The sequence below is a fragment of the Phaethon lepturus genome, unplaced genomic scaffold (assembly GCF_000687285.1).
Source record: "Phaethon lepturus isolate BGI_N335 unplaced genomic scaffold, ASM68728v1 scaffold1856, whole genome shotgun sequence".
NCBI lineage: Eukaryota > Metazoa > Chordata > Aves > Phaethontiformes > Phaethontidae > Phaethon > Phaethon lepturus.
Window position 1 is genome coordinate 13,932 of NW_010543942.1, and position 23,527 is coordinate 37,458.

At 38.9% G+C, this 23,527-nt stretch overlaps 1 protein-coding gene across 1 annotated transcript in view; it reads left to right on the forward strand.

Annotated features, from left to right (window-relative positions):
* LOC104621875 (thyrotropin-releasing hormone-degrading ectoenzyme-like) overlaps positions 1 to 21,517 on the forward strand; it is a gene marked incomplete at its 5' end in the record, with an annotated part of 26,527 nt that extends 5,010 nt beyond the window's left edge. Inside the window, 4 exons of the mRNA XM_010288490.1 lie at positions 13,011 to 13,178; positions 13,741 to 13,881; positions 19,001 to 19,082; positions 20,958 to 21,517. Coding sequence (XP_010286792.1) covers positions 13,011 to 13,178; positions 13,741 to 13,881; positions 19,001 to 19,082; positions 20,958 to 21,101 — 535 coding nt within the window. The remainder of the gene's footprint in view (positions 1 to 13,010; positions 13,179 to 13,740; positions 13,882 to 19,000; positions 19,083 to 20,957) is intronic.
* Between the last annotated feature and the right edge of the window lie 2,010 nt (positions 21,518 to 23,527).

Below are 23,527 nucleotides of genomic sequence, written 5' to 3' on the forward strand. Positions count from 1 at the left end.
AGGAGAGGTACCCCCATAGCTCCTTTGCTCTGTTTAAACCAACTCAGACTGAAACCTGAGAATAAAGCAGGGTCTGTTTTCCCTGCTTTCACACCAAGAAATGATGATTCTACAATAAGAATTTAAATAGCATGGTGTTTGAGTCATGCCTCTGCCTCTTTTAGCACTTCAGAGACGGTAACTAGCTCAAGTGCAAAGGGCAAGCAGATAAGTACAAGATACATTCAGAGAGGACATCAAACAGGTGCCATTTTGTACTCTTTCTCATCAGTCAAGTGTTTTGCTCAGTTTGATGCTCTTAACAGCTCTTTGTGAATTTGCTGCAAGCAGCCACCTCAGAATCTGTAGGAATCCCTCAGAGCTTGTTTCAACACAAAAAAAATGGAAAATCATGCTGCTCATCTTTCTCCAGACTTCTCTGACAGCTCCTGGTGAGGAAAGCTGACGACAGGCACAGAAGCTATGTGTATCCTTGCCTGCTCCACTCCTTATCAACGATAAGTAAAGTTGTATCTGCTGAAAACTACTTTAAAAGTTCTTGTAGATGCCGTTCCTTCTCCTGAAATGGAACAAAGACATTGACTGATGCATTGCAGAAAGCCTGGTCTTGATTAGTTTCCATAGCCAGAGCATGAAGACAGAGTTCCAGAGAGCACAGACGTATTTTTATATACAAGTATAATTTGAGTTCGACTACAAGAGTAAAAGTAAAAGCTAATTTGCAACCTTTCCACCCATTCCCTCCCAAAACCCTTGTTCTGGAAGATGAGGTACTTCATACAATGAGTTAATTCACAAACAGTGCGTGTTGGAAGGAACACAAATTCTTCAAAGCAGTAGACCCCAAAATGTGACTAGGGAATTAGGCTTGTGTCCCAAAATTCCAATCAATACAAAATTAGGGTAGTATTAAATGAATATGTCATATTAAATACCACATAAATGCACAGGCAGTAAATCACATAAAGGAGGTTTTTGATTCTGTGGCAGTTACTGCAGTTAAAGTTTGAATAAGCCTAACAGAGAATATGCACTTAATAATACCGTACAAATGCTAAAACTCATAACTTTTTAGCCACATTTTTAATCTATGGCTTTTTAAAAGTTCTTTTGCAATGTTTTTTTCTTTTACTTGTAGCATTTAATTATGGATAAAGTGTTGGGTAATAAACAAACACAGTAACATCTAACTGTTTTACCAGCATATGCCTACAGTTGCTGCGGTTTCTAGTAATTATATTTAGTCTGGTAGGTCCAGAAATTAATTACCATCTACTCTTCACTGTAGGGGATTGAAATAATCATAATAATCAGTTACTGTTTGTACTTTGTAATTACACGTTCTTTACCGTGCAAATAATTTGCCAACGTTCACCAAGTAAAATGGTCATTCATAGCACAAAGCTAGAGGTCCTCTTTGTGTTTCCAGCACTATTTGAAAAAAGCCATTAGATTTCCAACTGTAGCACCACAGATTTTCTTATGGAATTAGTAAAAATACCCCGTACATGTGATCTGCAACATTAGCCTCCATGCATGAAAGTGGAAGTCAGATGAGACTTGAAGGCCTGAATTTCTGAAGTGACTTAGGTGTTACAGTGCTTCATTTTTAGATGGCTGCCTCACAGGGCAGAATCAGATGCTTGGAGTTATGCTTCCTACAAGGAGATTTGGGAACCTCTAAATGAAGTTGGTAACAGCCACTGTGCTGAGGGAAGAGCCTCTTAACATGAGACTGTGAAGAGAGAGTGGGCCCTCTTAGGGTCCACCACTACAGGTAGAAAGATACTTATATCAAATGAATATGTAAATAGCGATCATAGAGTTAGGGGTCCTTGCAAAAGATGCCATTCAAAAGTGTCACTGAAGCAGGAAAAAGTCTGCTCCTTTTCTTTTCAAACACAGCTGGCAGAGAAGCTGCTCCTCAACCCCCTTTAAAACAGTAGTTCTGAGGTTGTGGTAGAGCTTCAGTTAGTACCTCAGCCCTGCATCAGCCACATGCAGAAGACCACCCTGATGGCCTATCTTTGAGGTGTTTTAGATAGTATTAAGACACTGCAACACACATTCCTCCTCTAGTTGAAGCTCAGCCACTGGGATTTACTTCATTAGGAAGAGAAATAATACAGCTCTCCAGCCTAAAGATGAAAACATTCATCTAAGGGAGGGAGTCTTGAGTACCCGAAGTACCAGGATTACTTAGTATGCAAAGGGTTTAGTATGCTTAGGTGGTATTGGTCACTACCACTTTTGCATGGCAAAACATGATGCTGAAACAAGGAACATAACTCTAAAAAAGAAGTTTGGCCTTACAAGGAGCCATCACATGTAAAAGAGGCTATAAGGAGACATCTGGTCGTGGTGGTCTAGGAATTGATACCATATTTTAATCCTTGCAATTGTTAAAAATGAAGCGATTCTTTCTTTCAGCTGAAGATCTGAGATTAGACTTCAAGGTATGTCTTACTGTCTTTTTAATCAATGAATCTAAGTAATTTTTCTCTTTTTAAATGGCTGATGGCTCCAGCATATTTTGTTTGAATGTCTACATTGACTTCTGGCTTGATAGTTCATATGAAGGCAAACCTTTTAACTCTGTTAAGTTGGGATATATGGTGCTCCTGTACTGGAGCAATGGAAACCCTTGAAACGGTCATGTCAATGTTCAAAAGAATACAAACCTAGAAGAAAACATAAAAGCACGTTGAAATTTCCCTCATAGTTTGAGAACGTAAGGTTACTGGGATTCATTCAACAGCAGAATGCTGTACAAGACAAGCTACTGTTGGCTGAAAATTAAGATGTTTGCTTCTACCTTCATTTAACTGAGCTCATCCCTGTGAAACTCTTTCATGTGTGAAGAAATACATTATTCACACTCCTTAGATATAACAGCGTTGTGGTTCAGCCTAAAAAATTAACAAAATTACCATACAATGCCTGCCTGAGCTTGAGAATCAGCCTTGTTAACCCCTTTAACCTTCACTGTGTGTCTATTCTGAAAGAAAAACATGTTTCTAAGAGGATTAGCATTTTCAGACTTTCTGCCTTAGATAGACTGGGTAAGCATGTATTTCTAAGTTCAGGGAAGAATGTGTGGAAAGCTGTAAATCTGTAAACTCCTGACAGGAGATACAACAACAGGTAACGTGAACACACACTATGGTGGCTCAAAGTATAACTTACCCATAGACACAGGCATGTTTTTGCAAACCTCTCTGTGGGTGCAGACGTGGTTTTCCTTCCAACTGCTGTTACCATCCATCAGCTACAAGTTGCCATGTACACATTCCTGCCAGCAAAGTGGACTGTGGATGTATGCTCACTCGAGGCAAAGTTAGACAGGATAGCGTGAACATGCGAGAGAGCTGCTTTGAGTTGAGACCTCTGATTTTGCCTTCAGCAGAGAAAGGAGTGCTTGTAGAGCACTGTTCTGCTAGTAGAGCTATGGTGATGCTATTCTTTTGCTACTGGGCAGGAGAGAGCAGTGGGAGATGACAGTATTGCATCAGACACAATTACATGGCAGTGTTTCCCTACGATGTTACTGCATCCGTTGGAAGGCCCCTAGCCGGTCATAGCCATTTCAGTTTGCTCTTACTGTTTTCTGCTTTAGAAACGTAACCATTGCTATTTATTGGTTTCTGTCTTTTAAATGTACAAAGTTACATTATGTACCTTAATTAATTGCCTCAATACCCCTAGAAAACTTACAGTAAATGCATTTGATTGATCTGGGCTTCATATCACTTTGAGGTGATTTTAGGTGTAATGCAGTTTTTACTATTTATACTATTATTCTTCTGCATGAGCACTCTGATCAGTTTTCTTTGCTCGGAATACTGCCTTGCAGATATCATCAATTAAAAAAAAGGGAAAATCCAATATTCTACCACATGAAAACTTGTGTAAAGTGAGGGTTTGCATTCTGATGTCTGCAAATTTGATGTCTCTTGTCCTTGCACCTGTTATGTTGACTTTATGGTTGATAACAATCTGCTAATCTTTGATCAACATAGCTAAGCTTACTATGCTATTTGATAAGTAGGGCTAATGTTCAATACTTAGTTTCTTTCTAATACTTTTTTTCTTTTTTTGTAATTCTGAGTGTATGTTCAGTCTACAGTTTCTAACACAAAAGATAGGAGGGACTGAGCTTTTTTTTTTTTTCTTTTTCTTTTTTAATGAAAGCAATGCTCAAATGAATAGATGATGTTTGCAGTGGAGTGCAGGCTGCTGCACTGAATTAGACAGCATCCATTCTGTATCCCATGGGTTAATGAAGTTTGCATTCATCCGTCTTAATGAATGAGGAGAAGTAGAGACTGCTGCACAATCCTGAATGCAAATCCAGATATTTTGAATCTGTTCTTGTCTCTAATAATCCAGGTTGTTCTGAGAAGTCTTGAGTTGCTGAAGTGGGGCCAGAGATCTCTGAAAAGAAAATATGCCATGAATTTCCCTGTTCAGTCTGTGGGTTTCAAGTCAGAACACATCTGTGTGTCATTTTGCGCTACAGATGAACGACTTTTGGTTACTAAAAAATGAAATCAGATTCTTGGATTACTGTATCCTAGTACTCAGTTACCTCATTTAATCTTTTTATGTGTAATAATGTGGGTATGGGCTTTTCCAGTGACTTCTGTTTGCCATTTCAAAGACTTTTGTCACATTGCTGTGACTGTTAGGAACACTAGTTAATTCTTTATCAGTCTTAGGAAAGGTGCAAGTAATGAAGTAAGATGACTTCCATCACATAATTTGAACAAAGGCAGTGATAACCAACAAGCCTAATCTGAGAGTACTAAATCTCCGTACTTGTTTGTGCAGAATTTGTATTTACTCTGCAAGGGACAATGGATTCATGTCCATCCACCTGCCCAAATTGGCAGTGTGCTTACTTGATGGACCTTTAACTACTCAATTCAAATGCCACCAGAAAAACAAATTGCACTGCAGGAGTGTACAGGAGACTGTAATGTGTCTATAAATGAAACTATCCATAGATCTGAGGGAGTGGTAGATAACAAATTACCAGTCATTAATTGAGATCATGTCAATGAAGTCTGTCTTAGGTGATAGAAAATCAAATGTTTTTCCAAACAAAGGATTTTTTAATTCCCTTTTCCTACTCCCTTATTTCTCTCTCTAATGATTCGAGATACACAATTTTGTTGCGTTGCTTCACATGGGCACACTAATGCTACAGTCTTGCAACAACTTATAAATGTACATAAGTTTAACCACCTACATAATATTTGTGGGAATGTGGCCAGTAGGTTAATTATTTTTGTTGGTTTCTTAGAAGAGACACTAGCTTTTTTCACAGGCTCGATGCCCATCAGCTGTTTTTGGAAATCATTAGCAGCAAACATGAAAAAATGAGAGTTATTTTCATTTTTTTTCACACATGAATGTCTGATAAATGTAAAACAATAAAATGGATCCCTTCTGTGTCCTCAACCTCTAGAAGTTTTAATTACTGAAAAAATTGAAGCATAGCTATTCATGCATTTTGAAATGTTAGTGGACCTTTGCCAGCTAATGTCAGCCAATGTTGCTGAAGTGATTTAACTAATTAATAGGTAGTTACAACATTTGAGTAGAATCTTGCACTCAAGTCAATAGAACTGTTTAAGGAGGAAGAAAACGCTGTTGAGTGCATGAGTTAATCAAGGAGTTAGGGCTCTGAAAGACCACCTGGGGAGTATGTCTTAGAGAGGATTTAGTCTTGTGGAAGACAAAACTGGTCTATAAAGGGCAGCTGGTTCAGGTAGCATTTTTACCTTCTAACTTCTGTGTGTGATCACAATAAAATAACCCTGTATCTAGCGATTATGGATTAACAATAATTAATTTGCAATCCTTAGAAGTTACACAGATTCGTCTCCAATTTTCTCCTCAGGAATGACCTCTCCACAACTCTGCAAAACAATTGCACAGCAAGGACCATATTTTTGTTGCAAAAGCTGTCCAGAAAGGACAAAACAAGGCATATCTACTCAGAGATCAGCCTCGTAAAGAAGTGCTTAACTCACCACTCAGTCATTAAAATCAGTGAGTGTCCTAGTCACATGCTCGGTTATGGCATATCTGCTGTGGGAAAGGAGCAATAGCAGTAACTGTCGCTTGAGGGATGATGTATTCTCTGCCTGCCTCGGTCAGACCCACGCGGTACCTGAAGCTTTGAAGCACAGGACTGGGTCTGAGGAGACCTGGCGTCCGTGCATGGCTTTGCCACAGACACATCCTCGGTTAATACCCCTGAATTCAATGCGTGACAGGCACCTGAATGCCAAGCCCATCACCGCTCTGAGCCTCAGTTTTCAAGGGGAAATTCTGCCCTTTCTTTTCAGGCTGGGGCTGTGCTATGGCAGAGGATCCTCCCCTCCTCTGTGTGCACAGCGGTGCCAGCAGCAGGTCCTGGACTTTGTAATGGAGAATGGGAGTATAAGCTTTGGGACTGCTGAAGCAAGGATCTAAAACAATTATAAGGTTTTAACACGTGTCACTAATCAGCTGTAAGTTTCGCAAATTTCTTAATATATGGAAGGTTATTGATTACATGATTAGTTTGACTTTAGTATAGAATTCTTTAGCCTAATAACTATGTGGTTATGTTTAACAGCCTACTCTCATAGTGCTTAGGCTGTGTTTCCTCAATGCTAACATTGTAACTATGTGTAAACGGTTAATCATGACTAAAGCAGGCCTCATGAAAATTAAAACAAAGAAGAGTTAAGAGACTCTGAGACTGAGAGATTAAAGAAAACAGAGAAGATATCTTAACCTTGAGCATAGAGACAGACTGGCAGGGAAGCTCTAACAAAGGGGAGAAGAAGGAACCAAACACGGATGGTAAGAAAGAACCGCTTGGCTGGACAACAGAAAGGGCAAACATCCAAGGAGAAGAAATTATCCTCAAGAGACCCGTGACCATAAGAGGGGAAAAGGACTAGGGGGCTAACTCCCCAAACAACCACCGACGACCACGCGAGACCCCCGCGCATGTGTAGTGTAGTTTTGCGACACCAGCATTATGTAAATGTAGTAGATAAGGAAGGAGGTGGTGATTTCTTGGAAAATGTGTGAATATTCATGTCTTTAAGGTATATAAAGGATGAACTTTTGTTTCAGCGCACGCATGTTAGGAGGAGATATCCCCCATGCGTCCAGCGCCGCAATAAAGATGTCCGCTTAATAACACTTTGATGTTATTGAGTTTAAATTTCTTAAGTTTGGATTTTTTTGAATCACTGCCATCTTAAAAAAAACTTTGTGTGGTGCTGTTCCTTGTAACAGAACCTGTATTACAGATCTGCCAACGAAGTACCAATACTTTGTTGTTATTTCTTATCTGAGCCTTGTAACCTATTAAAGAAGACTATAAATATAGTCATCAAGAAAAATAGGCTTAAGTTAAATGTTAAATAGTTGCAAAAATAAAGAATAATGTTTCTGATTAATTTTCTTTGTCAAATAGCACCCTAAATGGTATTGAAATTTGTCACTTAATCAAAGAACTGCCTAAACTGTGTGCAATTACATTTTAAAAAATTAGAACACAATTTGCCCAGAAGATAAATAATTATGGTCAAATTTTATAAGTGTAGGTCCAATTGTTAGAACATACTTTAAATAGGAGCAAGTATGTACCAATTAATTATAACTTAGAAGATTATTCTTAGCTCATTGTAGAGCTTTATTATTCACTCTTGAAAAAAAAATCCCTATAAAGGCACAGCATGATTTTAATTAATTTTTTTCTAACTATTTAATTTTAAACTTTTTTCCCAAAGTGTTTAATTTTTAAACATGAGCTCTGCTAGCTACATATTTCATTCTCAGTGTCATATCTCTTAAGCAAGAAAAATAAAGTTAAATAAATTGGATCAGTATTCAAATAAAAGCCGTTTAAAGTGATGCTTTCAAAAGTTAATCTTTATCTTTATTCTTCTGAAGTATCCATCAATCATATTAGCTCTTTAAAAATGAGAGCAGCCTTGAAGGCCCAGATGAGGTTTAATATAACAAGGGGATACGTTCTGCCGTGTTACTACCTAAGTGGTACTGAAACACTGGTAATTTTATCCCCTTGATTCAATACAGGGGCAAACATTCCATGTGCTGATCTAGTGCCTTGGACCTGCAATTTTAGAACAGCATTTTCCATGAAGCTACAAAATTAAAAAATCTGTAGACTGGGGAGATTTCATGTATTTAGAGAACGATGAAATACAGGCCCATAATGACTGGAGGAGAGAGAAAGCAAAAATCCCCACAAATGGAGAAAATTCAATTAGAAGGCTCTCTGTTGAGGCAATAGTTAAAGAGAAATGACTTTGGGGATATTCGCATTTTCATAAACAATTTTCATTTCCACAAGAAGAACTCCCCTGTCTACAGTCCTGATTACAAGCCTCTCACAGGAGTAATTTGTAGCTTTTCATAGCTGTAAGTTTTGTAGTTTCTGAAGCTAAGCCGTTTAAAGTCAGTATTTGTTTTGATGTCTTGGTTTGTAGGGGCTGATTTTTTTCATATTGTCCTAATGACTTACCTTATAGATAGAGACCTAAAACCTTCCCTGGAGCAATTGGTTGGATTATATTGAGTAGATCTGCTGCAGCACTTCAAGTATGCTATTACCTATTCATTGGCAATAGAGTTTTCTTAGCAAGAAACGTGGTGACATCTAGGCTATGGGCATGGGATCACTGCCACTGTCTTAAGTCCTCCTTCCTTCCCAGAGCATGCAAGTGATCCTGCGGTTACTGACTGCCCTGCTGCCAAAATCACTAGTGTTGACACTTGGAATGTAAAGGATGGAGTAGCTGGAAAAGCCCATTGAATTGATATGTTTTACTGTAAATTTCGAAAATGTAAACCTCACAAGTGAGGAATGCTGAACTTTCTGGGGTTAAACATCCACTTCTAGGTACCTCTGCTGCTGACTGTACTAGCAAAACACAGAGTGACAGTCCTTCCAGCACACAGTTTCTACCTGAATTAATGGGGGAATCAACAAAAAAAGAATTACCTTTTCCAGGCACCTTATAGTTCCTTAGAGTATCTGTTGGCTGAGTCGCATCTCTTGCAGTACACCACGGATAATATTTCTGCCAGAAAAGCTCAGAAAGAACTACATGTGCTTCTAAAAAAAATGATTTAGTGTTTGTGTGTCAAGATATACAGTCCTTCCTTCATTGAAACAAGGTTTGACTGGGTTCAGTTGTTCTTCATATTCAGATATCATATGATAAGACAGATTTGGGGCAATGGGTTGTTTGGTCCCACGGTCAGGATAGCATCCCTTAGTCCTTTTGGTTTAGTATATGTTCTTATGGCTGCTGTCAGTGTATTAAATCCCAAATTAGAAGCAAAAAAAAGACATAAGCTGGTAAGAAAGTTGTGCTTTAAGGACAAATAACCTAGCATATCACAAAATCAGGACGCAATGATAATTAATACCACTTTCATGTTCTATGCAGTGTATATCTATATGGCTGCATAGTTATGTAACTGTAATTGCTGACCCAATGTTCAGAGAGAGTTATAGTTATTTAGAAAACTTTAAGCCTCATTCTGAATTAATATAAGCCGACACAAAGGGAGCACCTAAATATCTGCTCCATTAATTTTAGTATGTCTTGATTTCTTGTGTTTAAATATGTAGTCTTAATTTTCTGTAATAGACTCAATTATATGCAGTTTCCTTTATGTGCACTTTTTGAAAGACAAGTTAAGTAGGGGAAGAATAAACTGTTGATATTGATTAATATTTGAAATATCAGAACAAGGGCTTAATGACAGACCTTCAATTCAGAAATGCAAATTCCATTACAGTGAAATGGAAATTCACTGTAATAATGGTAATATCCATAATGGATAATTCTGTAAATGTCAACCAAACTCACATTTTTCTAATGTTAACTCAGTTTTTGAGAATCAAGACGCAGTAGTATGGAATGGCTGGTGAAAGTGATAACTTTTTTTTCTTTACTGCCCATGTATGTTTGAACACTATTTCTTTTAATGGATCTGGTCAGCTTTAAGTCTGGTTTCCTTGGTCTTGGCATAGCAATTCTATAGAGACCACAGAAGCAATTCATAGACCATACATAAGCCAAAACCTACTGATCCTGGGTAAATCTGAGGAGGGTTACTAACTTTTTTCAGTGCCAAGCTTTTTAGGTCATCTGAAAATTGAGGGAAAAAATCTAAGAAGGTAATAGGAAACATCATGGGGGGAGGAAGTGTGGAACATGCATTTTTTGGAGATCCCATCTGTGTGTCAGTGACGTAGGAATTGCTTGAGCTATGTTATCGTAACCATAGCAAGGCTGATAGCCTGGCATGGCTCAGGGCAGGCAGGTTCTCACACAGCGATTTGGTGGTGGAAGGAGAAACAGTAAGGTCTCGAACCACATCACGATCTGCACTGTAGTACCAATCTACACTGGCTAGATGGTAGCAGTTCATGGCAGAGATGCTTTAGAAGGCAATATTGCTGGTGTGTGCTGCGCATAGTTAGAAGTTCCCCTAGCAACTTTAAAAATGGATTACGTTTCTCTTGCCTACCCTTTAAGTTTTGCTTTGTAGAGTTTACTCCTGAATGAATGCCTGGATGTGTCTGCATCAAATGCAAAATACCTCAGCACTAGTCAAAGCAGCCCTTTGTGGCTCTGTTGGCATGGGACTCTGCTAAAAAACCTCCAAGCAGCAGCACTATCCTGAGCCATGTCAGCTCAGCAGAAGCAAAATTCATGTGACTGCATCTAAACCTGCAGATACACCCTCTGAACTGATGACTACACTCTCCAGACAAAATGAATAAAGCCTCAACCTCAAAATTTGTAAGAATCAGAAAAAGCATAACAAAAGAGCAGTAGGCATTTGTCGTGGTTTAACCCCAGCCGGCAACTAAGCACCACACAGCCTCTGGCTCACTCCCTTCACAGTGGGATGGGGGAGAGAATCGGAAGGGCAAAAGTGAGAAAACTCAAAAGCAAAAGCCGCGCACGCAAGCAGAGCAAAACAAGGAATTCATTCACCATTCCCCATGGGCAGGCGGGTGTTCAGCCATCTCCGGGAAAGCAGGGCTGCACCACACGTAATGGTTACTTGGGAAGACAGAGGCCATAACTCTGAACATCCCCCCCCTTCCTTCTTCCCCCAGCTGTATATGCTGAGCATGATGCCATATGGTATGGAATATCCCTTAGGGGTCAGCTGTCCCAGCTGTGTCCCCTCCCGACTTCTTGTGCACCCCCAGCCGCCTCACTGGTGGGGTGGGGTGAGAAGCAGAAAAGACCTTGACTGTGTAAGCGCTGCTCAGCAGTAACGAAAACATCCCTGAATTATCAACACTGTTGTCAGTACAAATACAAAACATGTCCCCATACTAGCTACTACGAAGAAAATTAACTCTAGCCAAGCCAAAACCAGCACAGCATTAATTCCCCAAAGTTCTTTAGCCAAAGGAGCGCACTTTTTTTTCCAGTTTTGCCTTAATTTAGCTACATAATCCTTTTATTGTTTTTCTCAAGAAACCAGCGTAGTTGGTGTGACCAGCTAACCCCATAGAGGCAAGAACAGTTTGTAACCCTTTACAGTCATTCATATATGGTTTCTTACCTTGCCTACTTCCTTCTGAAGTACTGAACAGCAACTAAAACTTTGAAATGCTGAAAAGCCACACTGGTTTCATTTTCCAGGGACTCAGACATGGCCAAAGAGATCAGCTGAAGTTTTTTAACAAAAACTCTCATCACAGAGCCCAACAACAGAAAATTTCAGTGGAAGAAATTTTTTTTTCTGGAGAATGAATAGATGGGAGTAAAAGAACCTCTTTGTTCTTGACTGGGATAGCCCAGTCTATGGTATAAGAATTTGGTGAAAGTCTTATGATTAAAGTATTGATGTAACCTTTTCATTCTATGTTGTGTGAGATTTGATATCAAATTTTACAGAGGTAATTTCATTCTTTGTCCCACTGTATTACTGCCCAGACACTGGCAGCAACTCTATGTACTTCTAGATTCTGTAAAGAGGTCTTGCATATGAAGTTCTAGAGGTGTTTCAGCCCAGCTATTAGTAAGTAAAGAACTGTGGTTTTGTATAATTTTTACCAACACAAAGAGGACATTCTTTCCTGCAAATCAGAAACATATTCCTCTGAGTAATGTCTAGCTTTATCTGCAGGAATACCCTTTAGCTCGCCAATGTTGCAGCATCTATGCTTTTATAGGAAACGTAATCAGGGTAGGAAATTGAAAACCCATCTGAGAACTTTTTAGGAGAAAATGGTACATATGCACATCCTATACTAGGTCTGAACTTGGCTTCGAGAAGCTTTCATTTAACTGTAGTCTGAGTTTATATTACTTGAGCAGTAATCACAGTTCACAAACATCCTATGACAGAGCTTGTTCTGTACTGGTATTAATATGCTGAAAAAAATGAACCGATCTTTCTATTTTCTTCAGTCCTGAAAACATCATTTTTACGTAGCGTTGTCTCAGCACATCCTTCCTTACTTGTATGTTACTATGTGAAGATGAAGCACTTTACAACACAAGCAAGGAGGAGTTCCTGTCTGATCAGATCCTGTTCTAAAAGCTCAGTACTACGGACGAGAAGAGGAGATTTGGCTTAGAGCCCAGTAACAGAGTGATAAGATCCCGTGCTAATTTGGAGAGCTTATGTTACCTGTCCTGCAGGTTATGTGGCACATTATGTGTTCATGAACTGGATGACCATAATTTATAGTCTCCTGACAATGTGACAGCATTAGGAAAAGAATGGCAAACATGTGTTACACATTAGAAAATCCATTAGGATGGCCTGGAAGATTTTGGTGGCAGTAAAGAGATGCAAATGTAATTTTACGAAAAGAGATTACTGTTGCACTTTAATTCTGGAGTCTCATAAATGTAGTGATGTTCCTCCTTTGTTTCCAATATCAAGAGGCTGCTTATTTACCCCAATGCTGTTATTGATTTATTTTGTAGAATCCCACTCAATGTGAGAGACATTGTCTACTGTACAGGAGTTTCACTGATGGATGAAGATGTATGGGAGTTCATTTGGATGAAATTTCATTCTACCACAGCAGTGTCTGAGAAGAAAATATTATTAGAAGCCTTAACTTGCAGTGATGACAGAAACTTGCTCAACAGGTACAAAAATATTATATATCTGTAGGTGACTATTTCCATTAATCACTTCAACACTTACGGATCATCTCTTGAGCTTTGGTGTAAATGAAAGAACTTCGCTTTTGAAAAGACAACTTTTCAAGCGAAGTTGTCTGTTGAAACTGTCTTATGGTTTTGCATCAATGCCTATGACAATTGACATATATTAGGTCTTTTCATTTCCAGATTTTCCTATGTTCATTGGAAATGTTTGAAATCCTATAATAATTGCTGTTATTTTTTTTGTTAGAATATCCTTTATTTAAATGTATTGACGAGTCTATCTTACTGATGTCATAAAAAAAATGCACATCTAAAATTCCACTCAGCTTTCTACTGAAATCCTTTTACATCAAGATTTTTCTGATTCATAAATCTATCTGGTTTTTGGAATCATAGAAAGAAACCACTGAACTCACTTGGGGACTTAAAATATTTGGCAGTGATTTTTTTTTTTTTCTGAGAGTTTTCTGATGTGCTGTTGTTAGACTATGTGTTGGTGAATCTAAATAGGATTTTTTTATTTCCTTGTTTCTCCCACTAGGCTTTTGAATTTGTCTCTCAACTCAGAAGTCGTCCTGGATCAGGATGCAATTGATGTGATAATCCACGTAGCTCGAAATCCACATGGAAGGGATCTTGCTTGGAAGTTTTTCAGAGAAAAATGGAAAATATTAAATGCTAGGTAAAGATAAAAAGTCTACATTTATTTTCATTTTCTTATTTTGATGTAATTTGTGTAAGTATTGTCTATTTATATATTCATGTAAGTTCCTGAATCTAGTCCATTCTCTAATTCATAGAGGTGTCTCTAAATATGAAATATATACATATGAGTCACAAATGCATTTATTCATAGATTATCACACTCATGCATAGAAACATTTATCTCTTAGCAATCATCTGTATATATATCTATTACTGTATTGTGTCTGCACTTATGATAATGAATTCTGTCTATATGTCAGGTGCTGCAGTTTTACTTTTACATAGATAAAAAAGCAGCAGTTCCCAAAGGAATTTTGCTGCTTTTAAGTCCGATAGAAAAAAAATATTTTCAAGAACATTATTTCAACTGTGGGAAAAAACCCACCAAACCCATTTTAAAATATTTCCGTTTTCAAAAAGATGTTAATATAGTGTCATCCCCTTTCCTGCCGCTCTGTGTTTTAAGATGAGTTTCAAGTAATGGAGGAGCAATATTTTAAATTAAAAATAGATGAACAGGAAGGAGACAAGGTTGTTCCTTATACCTACCTCTCTTTCTCTTTGAACAGTGCTCCTACATGCTCCTACTCAGAAGGCCAGGCAACATTTTAAAATCCTTTTTGATGAAGATTTTGATATTAATTCAATGAATGAGAATTTTTTTTAGTTCTTTAGGGAAAGCCTGAGGGTCTGAAAGATTTCACAGCAGCTCATCTGACACAAACAGGTTAGAAGGGACTACAGCTCAGATGAATTTCAAGGTCTTAAAGGCAGCTGCCCAAGAACTTCAGACACCCCACACCAGGCCATTCCCATGGTGTTGGCAGAAAAATTATTAGAGATCTGTTTCATTCTGGACTTGTGAGGAGCCATCTAGTGTACCACAGAATATTTGAAATGGTCTATTTAAGACGCTGTGATGAATACAGGTACAAACTTACTATAGGTTTCATGGCATCAAAAGAAGAGTCAAGGAAACTCAAAGACTGTGCAACTTTCCTAAATATTCAAAAAGTTGTTCATGCTTTTTTGGATAATACTTTATAGTATAGTGGGATTTTAGAAGAAGTTCATCTGGGAAAATAGGTTTGTGCTAGAACTGGTTTTGGAAGTTTGTATTGCAGGAGCATACTATTTGAAAGCAATTGTCAAAAAGCTTAAAGACTGCTGAGGGTTTAAAAATTAAGAATCCTCCGCTTCTGGTATGACTATTCCAGGAACCGGACTTCTACACAGAAAGTGGATGGCAGACCCATTACTAATGTGAAACCCAGTGCAGTTAGTTATGCTCTGGATAGCAAATATTTTTCAGGTTCTTCCAGGGGTTTATACAGAGTTTAGGCATAAATCTGTCAAAATCTGTATTGCTGCAAACACATACGCAGAAGTTGTGTCTTGTCTTAGCAAGTACGTTCATCTGACAACTTAGCTAACACTTGTGATTTTAGACATGGACAAGATTAAGCAGTGTAGAGAAATGGACAAGATTTAGAAAGCTATGCCACATGCCAGATTTTTTGTGTTTTCATTTTAAATAGCTTACCTCATCTAGAATTTGAATTTTAGTTGTCTCACTTGGAATGCATCTCCGTGTTACCTGAGTTCCTAACAGTCAGCAAGGCCTCATCGAAAACCAGTTATTGTCCTTTTTTTCCTGAGAAAAGAACAGAGAGTCTGTGTCTTTGCCCAAGACTAACTTTATGTTATCTATATTCAACAAGTCAGAGCCACCAAAAGGATTGTAGCAGTTGCATTTTTCTGAAACGGACATCCAGCTGGGTTTCTGTCAACTGCCAAAGGATTCAATGCAGTGAAATGAAATAGTTCATGCAAGCTGTACTTATGTGATGTATATTAAAGATAACTTTGTTTTGTAGTTATAGATTAACAACTTTTAAGAGAGACTTTGAGAGGGTGGAATTAGTCTAACACCTTGCCCTTTAATGTTCAGTGAGACAGTGACATGACAGAATGCAAAATGAGGCTTCTGATTTAAGCTTGCCACACCAGTACATTTTTAAAATACAAGCTTTATTGCAGAATTATAGTTCAAGTATACTCTGTCCCAAGGCATCTTTTTTCTACAATTATAATTTATTATTTAATTTTATTTACAATTCAAATGTTTTGTACGAAACATTAATTTAATGAGGTGATATCTCAATGGTATTTTCCACTGAATTTATTATAAAAGTTGTTGATGTTTGTAATAGTAATATGAAATAGCTGAGGGTGATTAAATTATACTATAACTGTTTCCTCTAACTTTAAAAGTTAGAATGACAACAAAATACTGTTATCCATCTATATTTTTACAGTATGCTTGTATTGACATTGTCCAGAAGATACTGATAATGTATAAAGTCTTCAAATTCACTGATATCCCATTTACAAAGGTGACTTAGAAATTGAGGTGCCTAACAAGTCTTTTGTAAGAAATCCATGGGACTAAGACTGCTAAAATTCTGAAAAAGAGAATTGCAAATACTGTGCTTGAATTCCTGTCACCTGAGCATGCATTGCCTCCTAAATAATTTTCATTGTGTTTGCACGCTTGTGTCTGTGTGTGGAAATTAATCCAACAGCTATTATATATACACACCTATAAGAATTCCTTCATCCTCAAGCGCGGAGTCATTTGTCAGCATTTGGGAATTTGACAGTATTTGGGAAGCCATTTACATCTGTCCAAAGTAAATGGACTATTCTGCCCCTCAAGCTGAGTTTGCACAAGTGCGAAGCCTGCACAGATGTGAGGCATTGGAGGTTCTCATCCCCAGAAATAAAGGAGCAGGTGGAGAGCCCATGACTCCAGGATTTTTCCAGGGTGCTCAGGCCGGTAAAGTCCTGGTTCTCCAGGGCTGTCATCTTTCCTGTGAAGAGTGGGAAGACATACTTGCAAGACCAAACACTTTTTCTGTTTAATCTTATGTTTTACACCTGCAAAGTACTATTTTGGGAGGTGACTTTTCTAGAATTTTTGCCAGGAAAGCCTGTTTAGACATGGCTGCTAGTGGCTGACTTGTTACCTAGTATGTGGAATGGGCAGCAATCAGCACAGCTATTCATGAAGGTATGTTGTGGTTATGTGTTTTGTGTCCCGAAACCAGGACAGGTGTCATTTTCAGTGGAAGGAATTTTGCAACTCCTTGTTTGCACTGTGGCTACGGTACAGACTGCAAGAAAAATAAAATCCCTGCAGCTGTTTTTATGAGGTCACTTCTGTAAAGTGGATTGGTAACCTTGTCAAAAGACCCCATCAAGAGGAGCTTCCAATTTTCCAAGCAGTCAATTATGAGGCTAAGCTGAGACTGTAATAATAAAGGGCTTTGTTAGAAAGCCTAAACGTGCTTAAAGGACCATGAAATCCATACTTCCCATAGGAGGTGTTTGCCTCTGGATGTCTGTATATGTCAGTGTGACTGAAGTTTTGGAAAAAGAGATGTACTTGATGAAATATCCATGAATAATTCAGTTATTAGTGGTCAGGGAATAGGATTTTTGATACCTATAACTGTGTTTACCCTCACACAAGCTCAAGGTGGCAAGCAACACAGTGTACACCTTCCCTAAGATGGAATCTTCTTCAAAAAAACCCCAATTCTCTTCCCTCTCCCTCTTTCTATCCTTCTCCCTGGGACTATCCCTCTTCCTTTCTCTTTCTTTCTTTGGAAAGGACTGGAAACATTCCAGGTCAGGTTGGATGGGGCTCTGAGCAACCTGATCTAGTTGATGATGTCGCTGCTCACTGCAGGGGTGTTGGACTAGATGGCCTCTAAAGGTCCCTTCCAACCCAAATATTCTATGATTCCATGAGACTGTGGCTTACAGTACCTAAGCATTTAAGGGTAAATAATTTAACATTAATAGAAGCAGAACAGAAAGCTGTGACTGTTCTAGTTCATTTCACTTTGAATTTTGAATCCCTCTTCTAAATCAGTTTGTAAAAGTGGGGTATGAACTGAATTGTTCCCCTAGATGAATTTAATTGCCATGAAGTCTATTGGTATTACTTACACATGTCTGGCAGGAGAGCTGGATTCCCTATCTTAAAAATGGTCATGTTCAGATTAGCTAGATATTGCTTCGGATGTATGTGCAGATAAAGATAGGGATAACTATTTGTCAAGTGCCTCTTGCCAGGCTGTATGACATCTAACTTGAACAAAAGACTTGCTTTCGGTTTCCAATGGAATTACATTCATCATAATGGAGACTTTGAAAAGAAACCCCACAAACTACTCCAACGTGAAATGCAAAACGTCGAGTGGTCTGGTTAATCTTATAAGTGATGTAGATGCTTCATTTGGGAGACTGAAAAAAAAACTTGTGGAAAAATGAGTGAAACAGCAGGATTTGAATGACCAGTTTCAAAGCAACTGCCTTCAGAAGGTCATTGCTGATTGCGGCTGAATATCTTACCCCATTATACATAGGCCATCAAGCATTCCTTGCCCATGCTTTCAAATTTTCATTCCAGGTTGGTTCTTTGAAGATGCTGCATCATGGCCCAGGGCATTATTTTGGCAGTACTATTCTCTATCAGTATTATTTATTTTAATTACCAGGTACTGGAACAAGAGAATTTGATTCAGTTCACCTACCTAGAGGCTATTTGTAATGTAGATGAGGTAGATGAGTACAAAATGCAGAGAAGGATGCAGCACTTCAAAAAGTCTGTTTTAATGGTACCCCTAGAAGGGTTCCTCAGAATGCTTCTCCATAGCTGCTGCTCTGCTCCTTCTTTGGTGCCTGTATTTTGAGCTGCTTCATGTCATTACATGGAAGGCTCTTTCATTAAGCGTGGGATGGTGGTGTGGTTTGGTACTCTCCTCCTCTGGAGCTCTCATCGGTGGCTGCAGTTAAGCCCATTCTGCTTAGCAGCATCCAACTAAAAGTTAACTACAAATAGGTCAGCCTAGAAGGAGGTCCTAGTCCAGGTTTTTAGCGTGAAACACTGGAATAACTGTCCAATTCCAGTACTGTTCCCTTGGATCCCCAGAAGAGATCTCCCTTGCTTACAGAAGACTACTTTCTAACTTTCAGCTGGCCTGGCACTTGCACTAACTCTCTCCATTCTCTTTTTGCCCTTGCAGGTATGGAGAAGCATTATTTATGAATTCAAAGCTTATCAGTGGGGTCACAGAATTCCTCAATACCGAAGAAGAACTGAGAGAGGTAATTTTTAAATTCCTTTCGGCACATGAGGCTGTGTTGGTTGCAAGCAGGGAGCAGGGCAGGAGCAATAAGGTGTCAGTTGTCCAGGAACTCTGGTTGCTCAGCTGGAGTCGCAGGCCCGTGGTACAGCTGGGACGCACGAGGGTGAGGAGCAGATCGCAAAGGCACCCACGTGGTTAGAGGTGGTGTCAGGAGGTGGGTAGTGCAGGCCCTTGTCTGTGCTCGACTGGATATGTAGGTTTCTTTTTTTTCTCTTGACCATTAGTTGAGAAACTATAGATGAGATCTTTCTATCCACATTAGTTTGTGCTGCAGAGGGCAGCCCTAAAAATACCCAGTGTTGGAAGTAGAAGCGGACAGTGCCTTCTCTGTTTTCCTTTTGCCTGCAGTATTTCCATGTGAGAAAAACTGTTAACCTGATGTTCGGGCCAAATGACACCACAATAATTTGTTCTAAATGCTAAGTACTTCTTATTTAGATTGCAAAGACTTCTCATTTTAACTTAACATTTGCCCTGACCGAGGTAGTTGTGTGGTTGTGTTATGCTCTTCTTATCAGCTGTTCGACATTACCCCAAATGGATCAAATACTTCTTATGCAGCGTAATCACCATTAATTGAACTCTGATTGTGCTATGATATTTTGTGTCCAACCATTTCTCTGCACTCAAATCTAGTGGCCTCAGGAACTTAGGGAAGAGCCACAGCTGGGTTCCTCAAAGCTACCCAGGTAGGAGTGACAGTGCTGGTCAGATTTGAGTATCTGCGCTGCACAAGGAAGCCTTCTGTATTCTTAGTTTCCACCTCCATGATAGCATTTGCAGGCTGCTTGTTTATACTTCCCCTGAAAGAAACTGGCCATGTAAACATTTTGGTATAAAAAGTCCAGAGATCAGGTAAGGTCTGATTTTGATAGTTTTCAGGTCCCTCCCATGCTTTTAACTGTGGTGGGAATGACATAGTTGCAGGATGAGCCTTTTCAGTTTTGTGCCCATGCACAAAGAGACGTTGTTGGAAGATAGATTTAAACAATCAAGGTGAATTTGGTGTCACCAAGAAACAAAAATTACCTAGTTAGTAAGTGTTGCTAAAACCACCCAATTTTATAAAAGTCAACATAACCAGCAACCTACTGTGCAGATCAACCTTGCAATTCTCACTTAAAAAGAACTCTAATTCAAAGCACACTGGTGCCATCAGCTGTAATAATCCAGGTGATAGTGCTATAATTTGAGTATATGCAAGAACAGAGCAGGGGCCTTTTAGTCTGCTGAAAGATTTCTCATAAAGGAAAGAATCTGTTTCAGGCTTTCAAAGATCTTCAAACAAGTGCCCACTTGCTATTTTGCCATTCTCTTCACACTGTAACCATCCCTTCCTTTTCTAAACAACTGACCTGTATTATATCATCAAAAGGGTTCTGCAAACAAAAATGAAATTAATTTATGAAGCTTGATAAAACCAAAGGGCATCAAGACTACCTTCTGCTGATATTTGCACATAAACCTGAATTAGAAGCATTTCCAGTGCTCCCAGTTTGATTTCTTAGGTAGAAATAAAAGTTTAGAGCAGCCCAGCTGTCTGTGCAATGCAGCAGCTGGGCTACGGGAGAGAAGGAGATAATGACATTAATGTGATCCGGCACTGACATGTCAATATCTTCCAGTGCAATTTGAAGCAATTGCATCACGTATAATTGACAGTCTGCTGTCTTATTACATTTCCTATTAAATCTTTCTACACGATAGTACCTTTACTTCAACGTTGATCATGGGGGCTTGTCCTAAATGCCTGACTTGTTTGTGTGCACTGGAAATAGTTCCTTTGCAGGAGATTTGGTTCCTGCAAAATTAACCTGTTAACCTGTATTTCCAGCTAAAGAACTTTATAAAGAGTTATGAAGAGGGAGCTGCTGCCTCTTTCTCTCGCGCGGTGGAAACAGTGGAAGCCAATGTGCGGTGGCAAAGACTTTATAAGGAAGAACTATTCCAGTGGCTAAGAAAATCCTTGACACACTAGTCTGTCTTTCCAGCCGACCATTTAACATGAGGCTCTGCAAGAGGAAGAGGAGACGTTTTAGGAGTGTTCAACATGAAAATCGTGAAGGCAAGATCAGATTGCAGGGAGGTTTTCTTTTCCTTTTTTTAATTGCGGGATTTTTTTTTTTTTACACTGGGCTCTTGTGAGATTTTCAAGAAGCTTTTCAGAAGAGAAGATCATGAATGCTTGTGAAATCCAATCCTCAGTGTACACAACCAAACATGATATTAAAAGTGGTGCATGTAAATGTTGAAGAAAAACAAACAAAAAACACTTCAAAGACTACTTTGTGCATGCTTGTACCGTCCCTGCCTGTATTCTAGCATGCTTACGTATAACAGCCACATTTTGTATGTGAGTTCCAGTTACATCAAAGATGGGCATTATACAAAGCACAAAGACTATCTATGACAATCAGTGTTTCAACGAACATAAGGAAAGGAAGGAAAAGGAAATGCAGGTGGCTTCCAACTTGGGGCAGTATGAGATGTAAAGTCAACTTTCCTGCTAGCTGCCTATTAGTCTACCACTCAGATTGTCTCTTAATGATTACAAAGATGCCAGCTCATATTTTCAGTTGCCAGTTGTTGTATCTGCAGTCTCCATATTCCCATATTTACCTAAGTGGAATATAGAGAGAGAGGAGGAAGAGAAAGGGAGGGGGGGAAGCAAGAAAGACATCATCCATGCATTATGATCATGCACATTTATTCACTGCTGATCAATGGAAGAGTGTAGTTTTAGCTGTGAACATATGCAGTGTTGGAAGGGAACTTTGTGTTGATTTCACAGAATCCATGAACCACCTCTTTTCAGCTATTTTACAAGGCAGTGATTGATACTCACTGATGGGTCACCCAACCTGTGCATTAGTAAGTTATGCAGCTGATAGTGGACAAGTATTATAAATAAACATGAGATTCAAAAGGAAATTAACAAAAATGGAGAATATCTTGCATGCAAAGACATAAAATTACCCAAGAGAGCTGTCTTGCATGTGGTAGACCAGCCTCTGTAGCGATTTATTATGATAAGACAGGTCAGATTCTCTGTGTGGGCAATACTTTTGCAAATATGGGATGTACCATTTATGCCAACTTAGAAAAGCGAAATATGGAGAGAGAGAGAGGGGAGTGTATGTCTGTTTATTGGTACTGGCTCTTTTCTTTCCGTTTCCTTGTTTTTCACATAGACTATTGTAGCTGAATGATGCTTTTCTTAATCACTTGTTTGTTTCTTTTTTCTCAATCCTTAATCTGAAAGATAGTGACACAGTGGAACTGCTACTTGTACAATGACTATCTGCACCATTGGTGCTAAGTGTTGAGGATAAAACTGATCTGAATACTCTGCCATGTCTACACTGTGGAGAAAAAAACCCACAAAACTACAGAGAGATTTCAGGAGGCAGATTGCAGCAGCTTCAGAGGGGGAGCGTAGATATACAACAGTGTTTCTTTATCCCAGCCCAGCCTATCACAACCATCCGACCACATCGTGACCCTGTACATCAGGAGCATGTGGCCAGCCAAAGTAGAAGGCAGCCATTTTACCTGGTTGTTTCCTTCACAAGGTGTAGAAGTTACTAACACACTTTACAGTTGCAGCTGATTATCCCCACTAAGTTGTGAATTGAAACCTTAGTGCAAAAAGAATCAAACCAAAGCATCTTCAGATGTTATCAGAGTTGTGTGGAGACAGTATTGGTTTCTTGGCCCTCATTCCCATAGTACTCTGCTCCTCAAGAACTGGTAGACACATCTCATAACACTGCATGTTAGCTTAACCACAAATAACCAAAAGAAGAAGGAATCCTGTGCTCTTGTACTGTTAACTCTTTGCCTTATAGTAAGCCCTAAACCTTTGTGCTATGTTGCGATGCTAGTGAACCTAATGCCCAGAGACATTATCATGTCCAAGTTGAGTGAAATCCTCCTCCTCCTATGTATTTTACCTACCTCACAGGGGTGTTGTGAGGCTTGACTAATGTTGGCAAAGCACTTGAATATCCTCTGAGGGAAGGCATTTAAAAGTGCAAAGTATTATTTTATGTGGTTGACCAAACTCAACCTCAATGCCAGTATGTAGCGTCACATTTTTAATTTCTACTGAACAAAATCACATGCAGATTTGTTATAATAAAAAAGCAAGCCAAATATTATTTAGTGTAACCTCTACCCTATAATGCAGGCCAAAATTATGATATCCAAAGAGTGTGCAGAAAACCAAGCCCTCAAACATGAATTGCTTTGAGGATTTCAGAGAAAAGAAGTGTGCATAATGGTCTGTTCCTTTGCAATTTTACTCAAGATTGTCTTCTTTGATGACTTTTCTTTCTCAGCACCACAGATTAAACCACATACCTCCAGGATGTGCATAGGATTTTCTACTCTATCCACTGATAA